Source organism: Aythya fuligula, chromosome 6, assembly GCF_009819795.1.
Source record: "Aythya fuligula isolate bAytFul2 chromosome 6, bAytFul2.pri, whole genome shotgun sequence".
NCBI lineage: Eukaryota > Metazoa > Chordata > Aves > Anseriformes > Anatidae > Aythya > Aythya fuligula.
In genome coordinates, this window is record NC_045564.1 from 3,991,312 (window position 1) to 4,002,733 (window position 11,422).

General features: G+C 41.0%; 1 protein-coding gene across 2 annotated transcripts in view; it reads left to right on the forward strand.

Annotated features, from left to right (window-relative positions):
- The window catches only part of HIBCH (3-hydroxyisobutyryl-CoA hydrolase), a 41,971-nt gene extending 32,701 nt beyond the window's left edge, over positions 1-9,270 (forward strand). For both annotated transcript variants that reach the window (XM_032189753.1, XM_032189754.1), the window contains 3 exons: positions 678-797; positions 1,967-2,000; positions 7,106-9,270. In XM_032189753.1, coding sequence (XP_032045644.1) covers positions 678-797; positions 1,967-2,000; positions 7,106-7,221 — 270 coding nt within the window. In that variant the 3' untranslated portion in view covers positions 7,222-9,270. The remainder of the gene's footprint in view (positions 1-677; positions 798-1,966; positions 2,001-7,105) is intronic.
- Positions 9,271-11,422: the final 2,152 nt, after the last annotated feature.

The window sequence follows — 11,422 nt, forward strand, 5'->3', positions numbered from 1 at the left end:
TGTTAATTGAAGGATAGTCATGAGAGCCAGATTTACAGCATTTGTTTGTATGCCTTAAACAGACCCTGTCTGTGGCACAATATTTATAGCCTGTAGCTCTACCAAAAGAGGGAAGGCAAGACCTCCAGGCTTCCTATCATAAAGCTATGTAGGTCTGAATTACTGCACTATCTGTTGATCCCAGACAAGATCCCAGATATCTTTTAAATCCCTAAGATTTTCTTCTTGTTACATTGCCTGGTCTTTGCAGATTGTAAAGCAAATACTTCAAGTTTGTGGCTAATCTTGCTGGTATTACCTTGCTATTCTATTCTATCAAATAAAATCCAATTGCTACAATACCAGTAATACCTAAGAGCAATTCAAAAGAATCTTTTAGGAACTGGCTGTAGAGCTGCGTTAGATTCTCTAGCTAGCAGTAATTTGGGCAGAAATGATGTGACCGTAAGAGTTGTAGGCTTTCCACAAGTGATGGCCCACTCCCCAGGGATCTTGCTGGTAAGAGTTTATGCAGGTGGATTTATTTGGTGTGACAACACGGTGGGAGGGAGCAGGAGGACCAGGGATGCGCTCAGGGAGAAGAGTGCCATCGCTTACTGTCTTGGAAATGTAGAACAAGGATTTACAAATGCTTCTAAATTGAAGAGAATAAGAATAATTGTTCATGTCTTCCCCAGACCATTAATAAGATGTCACCTACGTCCTTAAAGATGACCCTCAAACAGCTCAGAGAAGGAGCTTCCATGAGCTTGCAGGACGTGCTCACGATGGAATACAGGCTGAGCCAAGCGTGCATGGTAAGAGCACCTCTGCCTCTTTCCAGCCAGGGTGGGGGCAAGCCTGTCAGAGGCTGTTTTACACAGGTTATGTCAAGGGCTCACAGTTCATAGGTTTTTATGTTCAGTATCTTCTTTGTGCATTTGTCAGGCTGTGACTCTTTTTTTCCAGTTCCACGTCTTCTTATGCAACTCAATGTAGACAATATTAGTAATTGTCAGATGAGAATGATACGAGGCTGTTGTCAAGAAAACCATGATAATGGTACAGTTCAGAAAGTTTTGTATTTGGACCATAAATTTTAAGAATTTGGAGTTCTTGTAAAAGTCTTCCATATAAATTGTGTAGTTCTCAGTTCCTGTCAGTAAGATAGGACCACTTGTATATCACTGCCTTTAGGATAGTGGTAAATTTGTTGAAGAAAGCAAGAGACTTTAGTACTGTCTGTAGTAAGGGCTGAGTACTTTGACAACACGTGATAAAGTCATCCTTGCAGCAAAACAGAGTTGCTAACTGGATTATCTGAACAAATCTCAGCTTCCCAGTGGAATCCTTACTAGTTTTGTCACATTTTATTTAATCAGATCTATCAAAATCTTATTTTAAACGATTATAGTTAAAGTAAATGCTTTAAATAAAAATGCATGTGAGAATGTGGTGTATCTCATTCTGATACGTTGTAGAGCCTGAATAGCATTGTTACCATATCTTCCCTGAAAACACTACTGCTACTCCATTACTAGTGAAGCACCTTTAAGGATTTAAGTTTAGCCTTTATCAAAAATAACTGGATTCTTTTTAACAGCAAAGTGTTCCAAGTATGCAAAATACGTACAAAACTCATGAAGTTGGGGCCTCTCTCTGAAGAATTTCCCATCCTGTTCTATACACCTTAGGAAACTTAGGAGAACTCCTTAGGAAAGTCCATGAGATGTAACGCAGAGAGGGCTTGCACTGCATGAAAGTTGGCTGATAACTGCAGAGCGAGAGGCTGATTGTAAGAGTTGTGGCTGCATTTAAGCAAGAACATATGCAGCTCTTTAATAAAGGATGAGAAAGTAGGACTAGGTGAGAACAGTGCAAGTGGGATTTAACAGGATCCTGAGTACTTGCCTTTCTGGCAGAAGTGGCATAGGAAAGATGGGATAAATAGAATTTATTTGTAATAGCTTATTTCTTTGTCTTTCAGAGAGGCCATGACTTCTATGAAGGGGTTCGAGCAGGTAAGAACACACCAGAAAGGTTACTCAATAACATGCAACCGTTGTGTTATTTCTGTGGAGATAAAACTGCATGCAGCAACAGCCCAGAGGACATTTCTCAGTTAGCTGTAGTTTTGGCTTTTATCTGCCAAAAAGCATCATGTGCTTCAGACCGTAACAGCCACATCGTCTCCTTTGTGTAGTGTCACCCTCCCAGAGAATTTTACGTACCTGGTAACACAGCACTGTAAAGGTTTCAGTGGTTCACTGGAAAGTTCAAAATGTGTTTAATGCTGCCAGTACCGAGTAGCTATGCTGATCGTTTGTGTGCCAGGATGTAGCACTGCCACACAGCTGGCTCAGCCAGCTATAAGATGGTTTAAAAAACCAACAAGACTCCAAGTCAAGAACAAGTACTTGCATAGAAAACTGGTAGAACAGAGACTACTTTTTCCTGTGCCAAAAATCCCTCCCTATGAAGATGTCTCACTATAATAAACCGATGTATGTAAACTTACTGTTCAGTAATACTGCGTTTTATGGCATTGGTAGCAGGCAGGTGGAGGTAAAGGTAGAGCAGCACTTCAGCAAGTTCATCTAGGGGACAGACGTAGATTCTGTCCTTGACTCTGCTGCTGATTCACAATGCAGTTTGTCAAATCCAATGGCACATCTGTTAGAAACTGCACTAACTATTTATGTACTGTTCAGCGCAAGGTGAAGGAAAAACAGAGACATTTTCTTTTCCAAGGAACTCACAGTATGAGACACTTGGATGAGTAACAGTTTGGAGATGGGAGGAAGGGGAACTTGTCTTTTAATTCACACACAATTACATCCTCAAGTATGTATTATCACCTCCTCCTTACTCTTTATATCTGTCTTTATAAAGCAGCTTAAAACCCACTCGAGTAGTGGATGTTAGTTTGAGTATTTACTGTTAGTAATACTGTATTAAAGACGGCCTAGAGATGAGAGGTTCACAGGCTGTTTATACCTCATGGAAAAAGCTTCTTACTTTTATTAGACTTTAGCACTCCTCAGCAGACACTCCTTCAAGGAGTTTACCACACACGTTGAAAAGTGCATGGTTTTCATTGTGCTGGTAATGGGGACAAAGTTATCTTAAAGAGAAAATATATGCTAGGAATATTCTAAAGCACCAGATAAAAGCTTTCACAACTGCTGAAATATGTTATTTGGGAAGTGGCAAACCTCAAAGGCTGGGAGTCAGATGAGCATCCAACCAACTCCTAATTTGTAATGCAGAGTGTCACTGAACCACCTGGGGACCAGGCAGAGGACAAAAGCAAATGACTTCACACAGTGTGGCCAGTAAATCACACAAACTGCTTGTAAAGAAAGCGGCTGCAAGAACAGCAGTTGGGGATCTTCTCTTTTAAGTAGGATGACGTAGCAAAGGCTTAACTATGTCAAGAAAGGGGAAGGAAAACAAAGATCCATCTGCACTGAGGAGGCTGCTTAGAACAAGCACTTGAAACCCTTCTGCTCTGTGCATATTGCACCGATCTTGTGCTCAGGTTTGTCTTCTTAAAATCTGTTGCTTTTTTTTTTTTTTTTTTTTTAAATATGTTGCTCTTATTTAAGAGGGGTCAGAATCTGACTCGATCATTTTTACAGCTGGGTCTAACTCATAAAAACCATGCCACAAGGTGCCAAGCATCCTGTCTGCTAGGAAGTGAAATTACTAAGCATTTCACAGGATCAACCATGCTGACTAAAAATGAAAACAGTAGAATTGTTAATATTACTAGCTTTTTTTTTTTTTTTTTTTTTTTAAATTCCAAGCATTTAAGAGCCAGCTGTTGACCCTGTCTACCACAAGAGGATCTACCACAAAGTAAAGTTAAAATACAATTATCGGATATTAATTTTTGAAGATCGTCTTTCAGCAGCATGGCCACAGGTCAGGTTTTAATAACAGCTTTTATCTACTTCAAACCATAATTTTAAACAAAATACTTTCCTAGCATACGTATTAAAAGCTAATACTAAGGTTTTTAAACCTACTCTGATCTGAGGTCAAAGTTTTGTTTCTCATTTAGCCATTTTCTTTCAGCCAGACTGAAAACCTGCTGCAAGCAGGCTTCCCCATTTATGATTCTTGTGGTTGGAGCTAGTAAAGGAAAGCCAAAACCCCACAACCATTAAATGCTCAGGTCATACTTGATCCACGGGGCATTGGATCTTCCCATATAATGGTAACTGTGGTCTCTGAACACTTAAGTATCCATTTCCCCGTGATTCATAGAAAATTACCTGATTTAAGAAACATGCTGCCCTAGGGAACTGCCAAGAGCTTTGAGCACGTACTGCAAGAGCAGGGGGGGCATTTTTAGAGCCAGGGCTCGAACACATCCAGGTAGACTACAGCCTCAGCAGTCAGCAGGGACAAAAATCTCTTAAGCTATACTCCTATTTGTGCAGGAATTTGCACCTGAAATGGAATTGTAAGGGCCTTCTCCATGCTGCTGATCTTGCAGAGCTACATTTCTGCGTGCCGCAGTGGTGCATTGCTTCTGCTCTCTCTCCTGCTGTGCTAGCAGCAGGCAGATGCCAGCTCATCCTGGACACCCAGCCCCCTGCAGGCAGTAGGTACACAGATTTCATTGCAACCAAGTGCATTTCAGGTGCTTAGAAACATCAGTGTTTTGATTGTGCCAAATTAATATAAGCAATACAACACAAATTGAAGTCTATTAATGACACTTCTACCATTTTTTTTTAATAAAGAACACTACGAGAACAAACCCATAACACAATGCCTGTGCTCAGTAACTTTTATCGTAATGAACTTTCCTCAACCTACCTGAGAAGTATCCAGAATTTCTGTTCCATTCTTGTACTGAGATCAAGCTGGAGAAACACAAAATACATACAAATTATTGCAGTAAGGGAACGTTTTAGCAATACTGTTAGGAAATAAATACTCGAATTTTGATAAAACTAAACATTTCACGGGAGATGCCATTATGATCATCCAGTTTGCCCACCAGAGTCAGACTGGCTGATCCAAACAGACAGTTCAACTCGATTGCCCAGTGCTGCCACATAATTATCAGCAACCACTACTGCATTTCGGACTTGAAGCTGTAGTAGCATGCAGATGGACTCCCCTCCCTCTAGTTTAAAGCGTCTCCAGTCAGTGCTGTCTTCTGTAGGTAGCAGTTGTGATTCTGTGAGACTGTGAGCATCAACTAAAGTTGAAGAAAATAATTAGATAAGTACTATTCTAATGGGATAAACATAGTTGATTGGGATGATAAGATATTTTGACCCTAACCAGTCAGTAGCTTCATATCACCACATACAAAAAAAGTGTAAAAGAGCTTACCCAGTCAAATTACTCAGTTATAAAGTCACTTTTTAATATAACATTGCTTTTAAGGAATTACCCACCTAGATTCTTACATATCTATATGGTGCATTTCTATTCAAAGTTGGTGTTTATTTGTACCTAAGGAGGCCTTAGTCCTATACTTCAGGATAAATGGATTCAGGGCTCCAATTCAGAACTACTCTTTTCTCTTGCAAGGTAAAAAAAGTGATGTTTGTATGTTTTCAGCTATAGAAATATTAGTAATTGTCATAGAAATATAGCAATTGTCATTTCAATGGTACTTGTTTTCCAGGCACTCACCAAGCATTGTTTGATAGAGAAAAAAAACACATTTTACTTCAGACATTTTAACGTCTTTTTTTAAGGTCATAAGCTGCCATAATGTATCTTTTGATAAGACATAATCTTTAGGTGAACATTCCTTCTACTGAACTTCAAATCTAACTCCCCTGCACACTTCTTATCCTCAGCGTTTCTAGTTCAGTTACCAGGAACAAAGCCTGCTTAGAAGGACACAACACCATACCAAAAATCAGGTGTTCTTCCAAACAGCTAGTCTCTGTGAAACTCACCTATCTGTGAGCTTCTAGCACCATCCTATCCTGACTTCTTTGTCAGCAGAGAACCTCACAAGGTGCTTCCTGCCCGTCGTCCCTTACGTGCTGTGGGCTGTGTTGGTCAGGAGGTCTGCTAGGACACAGGTGCCTCTCCGTGGCAGAAGCTGATAGCACCCATCTGAGGGCAACGTGTGTTGAGAAGGGGATTTGGGTGGTTCGTGCATCCTAGGGAGCCACAGGTACTCTAGCTGTTCTTTTTGAAATTATAAAAATATTTCTAAATGAGCTCAGATTTCGAATAGTACCATTATGGGTTGTCCTGAAGCCAGAAAGAAGCCCTGAAGGACCTGCTCAAATTCCATTCCCATTGTTCTTTTTTACACACAAATCAACTTTTCTGTCTTGCTGTTGTTTGCTAGTGCAGCTGTTCATCTTGCTGCCTTCAACGTTCCTGTGATACCAGGAATGCTTTCTGAGAATTGGTATTGTCTCAGTAACCTTTTACATTAAGGTCATTCACTGGTGATTTTTATTTTCAGTTGTGCCCTTCCCAGGACATGGTGTAAAGTATGGCTACTGAGATTATACACATCTGCACAATTAAATCCACAGGTCTGCAGCAGCTGTCAGTATTTACAAGTAAATACTCCTGATTGTCCCAAAGATACTCTGCTGAGCTGCTTCCTCATTAATTATTTCAATGATTAGTTTATGTAATGTGTTTAAATTAGCCCTAGGAATTTAAGGCCCTTTGCTGTTCCCTACGAAGGGTCAGGTTTTGCACAGAGCTGTAATAAATAGCCCTTGTCCGAAAGGAGCATCGTGCATGCTGTCACCAGTTCCACATGAAAGAACAGCAGACAGCTGAGGGTAGCAGGTCTGGCAGAAAGCACTGATTTCAGGGCTGGTCATTAAAAGCCTGGATACCAAAAAAAGCCTTTTGAAGGTTTGGAAAGGGCCAGAAACCTTCACCAGGGTTGGGTTCTTCCAGAGCCATCCAGCATTCCTCCTGCCACCCGGCAGCCCCCAGGGCTGTGCCCAGGTGGTGAGAGCAGAAGCCCACAGGTTACAACTCCTGTCTTCTCTGGAGCAGACCCATTTTTCTCCCCCAAATATTCACTGCAGTTGCCTACCTCAATGCAATCTGAAGCCATCTTCATTAGCAAGCACTCACAAGCCACTTCTGTGTTTTTATGCCCACCTGACAGTGCTGATTGACAAAGACCAATCCCCCAGATGGAAGCCAGCTGCTTTAGAAGAAGTCAGCGATGAATTTGTGGACAATTGTTTTAAGCCTCTGGGAAACAACGATCTCAAGTTGTAATGATCGAGCCCATTGACATCTTACACAAGTGCTTAATTTTGTGATATGAAAATGAATTGCAGTGTGGTAAAGCTTGACAAGCCTTCTAGCTAGCCGGAGATTTGTAAGTCTGCTTTTTTTGTGATCAGGTACATTCTCTTCTCTTAAGCTACTGTAGCGACAAAATAATCACCTCTCTTATTAATAAGGGGAAAAATGACTTCAAGGCAAATTGCTCTTCTTACTGCTGTTAGACAGTGATTAACATTTTTTTTTTTTGCATCAGCTGTTAGGAGGAACCGAGCAGGGAGACAGCGTGGGGAAGGGATGACCTAATAAGCAAGGAGTAAGGAGACCTCGGTGTTCTTGGCTCTGCCAGGGAGCTGTTAACCAGGATTGTGCCTCAGGTTCTTCTCTATAGAGCAAAACTAAAATACGCTTACAGACTGACATAGTGTAAGTCTGAGAGCAAGAAATTGTTCTATTGATTTAACATTTGGTCGGGATTCAGTCTTGCCACGGGACACAGACATTGTTTCCAACGCCATAATATTGCCAGAGGCTAGAGCACGTTTCTGTTTGCTTGTCAAACCGTTTTATTTTATTTTTAATGCCATTGATTGAACTGCATAATGAGTTTTTTATGATTTTGAGCGTTGCTAGAGCCTGTCCTGGTCTCACAGGCAAAGCAGTAGCTGTCTCAGAACTTGTCTGAGTGCCAGGGGGAACATTTGCTGCTGCTGCAAATTCCAGCTCAGCCCTCATTCCGCAGGGGGCTGGAGCTGAGCTGGATCAACCAGTCTGGGTTCACTTTCATTTATATCCACGAACATCCTCAGCTGGAAGTGTCCCTGTCTGCTGGGTGGAAAACTGGTGAAAAGCAGTAGGAACTGACGATGCAGAGCGGTGGAAAACAAAGCACCTGCTGCTACACAAGTCCTGTAGGTCTTTAACACAACATAGCCTAGCAAGTGTGCTTGTGGGCATCAACATCTAAACTGTCAGCAAAAAACCCCTCACTGTGTGTTCACTAAAGGTTGCTGGGGTGTGATGCTAACAACACGGACAGTTATGACATAACCAGAGCCCCTTGATACAATTATGATCTTTTTTGGATTAAAAAAAAATAATTCTATTATGTATGCAACACAGCTACAAATCTTTGTTCAGTGTTAAGGCTGCACGCTTTTTTTTGGTGGCTAATCAAGTCAGTATCTCTTGCAGCTTGGTTCTAGTAATAGACAGGTCACAAATACACAATTTTGGCTCTGAAGACCTAGGAAAGATGAACCACTGCCATTAAAGGAAGGCGACTTTGGTTCAACACAGCCAGGTATCAGCAGTGGGGAATTAAAAAAGGCAGAGCCACGGTGGAGTTCTCGACATCGGGCAGGTTTTGATTCCAACAGTGATGGTCCGCGCTGGCTTCGGGCTCCTTCCTGCCCAGAAGCTGCTGCCTGGAAACAAAGTTCCGGGAATTCAAGCATCAGGGTGAACTTCTAGATTGAGGTGAGCAAAATCAAGAAAAGAAATGGCACTTGGCACTGTCACTAGATCAAAAGAAAATTGGTAAAAGTTCAGCTGCCATTTATTGTTATCTTGTACGTATTTGCTATGAGATAGTCCCTCGATTTATTTTCAAGGCTTTGTTAAAACCTTTAGGATAACTTCTGAAAGTATGACTTGAATTTCTACCTCATGGGTGCTGTAAGGAATGCAAACCTCCCCCTTCTTTTTATTTTTTAATATTTTACATTCTTAAACAATGGCTATGGTTAATTTATTTAAACACAATTGGTTCATTCCAATATTCTTGTACAAAACCAGCCATCGCCAGCTACTCTAAATAACAGGAAACAGAGCAATCCCCAGGATCACACGGATCGTGCCTTCTGTGCTTGGAAAGGACCTAAAATGCTTCAGCAAAAGCGTACTTCTGAATGAATAAACATCGACCTGCATGTTCATTTGCTTCCAGAATTTTTGTGAAGGGGAATTATCCCAAGCTCATGGGAACAAAACCCTGTCCAATCTGTGCATTTTTATCAAATAAAAGTCCTACAAGCAGAATGGTCATTTTAATTTTATTTGGTCCACAAGAAAATATTTTCCACAAAAGATATTGTAAAAATATAGTGCAGTATGTTTTATTTGGGAGTGCCGTACTACAGAAATGTCAATTTTACAAAGTTGTGCTGCAGTTAACGCCTTTTAAACCATTATTAGGATACCGAGTCAGTCACATCGTACCCACGCAGACTATGTTTGTGCTCCATGGAGAAAACAGAAAGCAAATGTATTTTAACTCCTAAATAGAAGTACGTGATTTTTTTCCAAGTATGCCAGTCCCATACTGGAATGCCTTTAATACACAAAATCAAATTGAAGAACCGGTGGCAACTTAGCACAGAAAGTGGCTTTACGAGACCAGAGAATAATCTAATGATAAGTAGACAGATGGAATTTTATTTGGGTATAGAAACCTTTATTTTCATTATTACTGTGTATCACTATTGCATCTTTTAAGTATACCACAGATTTCCAGGAATAAATCTCCTTCAGGCTCTCCCAGCTGTAGCATTGAACAGATCTAGTTATTTATTTTTGCTGGGGCTAATGGCATTATTTACTAAGGACAGTTTCATGCATCCAAGCACCCGTGAGGGAAGAGGAGCTTTATGGAAGCTCACGGTCACACCTGTGCACGGGGCAAGGCGGATCGTACCTAAATCTTGCGAGTGCATTTAGGTGAGTAAATTTTCCTGATGCTCATCTGTATCCACCTAGCTGCCAAGCAGCGCCTAGGGAGTTGGGGCCTTTTATTTTTTAATTACTGACTTCAGCAGCATTAGCTCTTGAGTTAATGCTAATGTTGCAGAAAGGTTAGCTTTTTTGTAATAAAGCTTTCTTTTAGCTAGATAAGAACATTAATACTCTGTTTAAGCGGCATCAAATTAACGCACACTGATCGAATCTGTGTTTTGTTTTTGCTTTTTAATTTGCTCTTGCATCTAGCTTAGAGCTTTTTTAGATATGGCAGACAGAAGTTACGATTCAACATTTTACATGCTTTAGAGCTTAAAGGAACACCGCTGCTAGCAGCAGAATTTCAATGAGCCATACTGCCCTCGGCCCCTTCACATACGACTTCAAAGAAGACGACTTCACAACATAAGCAGATTTCTTTCCCTTTTTCAGCAAAAGCCTGAGAACAGCGTCACGAGCAGGGTCTAGTCTGGTCAGTGTGAATTAATGGCAGTCTTGCGCTGTGTTACAAAGTATTTTTTGCCACTTACTCCTGCTACAACCACCTCCCCACTAAATGAATTTCAAGTAATTAAGTTTGTGTCACAAAGTTTGGAAAACAGCCGCATTCCCTCTCAGGTCATGTGTGAGAATAAGCTAAAAATAACCATTGAAACAGATCTCTTTCTGCTCGCTTACCATTGCCTGAAAATCATACTTTGTACCAGTTACTAGAACTACGTGTACCTTTTAAAAATAGTAACAGTTTTTGCCAGTATGGAAAGCATTTTTTTTCTTATAAAATGACAACATAAAATGGAAAGCACTTTGATCTAGGAAAAATCGACGTCTGTGAAATTGGCTGTAACAGAAAAAGGAGCAAACAGGTGCTAAAAAAAAGCAAGCTTCTTACGAGGCATGTGCTTTGTATAAAATGTCAGCAACACTGGAGGTTTAAATGAGTAATTTACCTCCTCCTCAGTACACGAAACCCCAGTTAGGAGTGCAGTAGGGCAGGCTTCAAGTCCTGGAGAAGCAGGGCGCAGCGTGAGGACTCAAGCTCCATAAAATCGCTCAGGAATGTGGTAGCCCTTTAGTGTTGGGCCTAAGGCTTATTCACTAGCTCAGTGCTCTGCTCAGGCTCGAGGTTCCTGTAGTTTGTATTTGCATCACCGAATGGTTTTATCACTGGGCACGTGATGAGTCTGCAGGAGCTGAAGGAGCGCATCCTGTCCCCAGGGCGTCACACTGGAGTGAAATTCCAGTGCAATGCCACCACAGTCCCATGAAATGAACGCTCCTAAAACATTGCTACACCAAAAACCCACAACAAAACAAAACAAAACACAACAAACAATACAAACAAACAAAGCAAAACAAAACCCCAGCATTGTAACAACAACAACAACAAAAAGTAAACAGCTTTGGTTTGAACACAGTGATCAGATGTTAAACTGTCTTGCTGCGGGATTCTAGA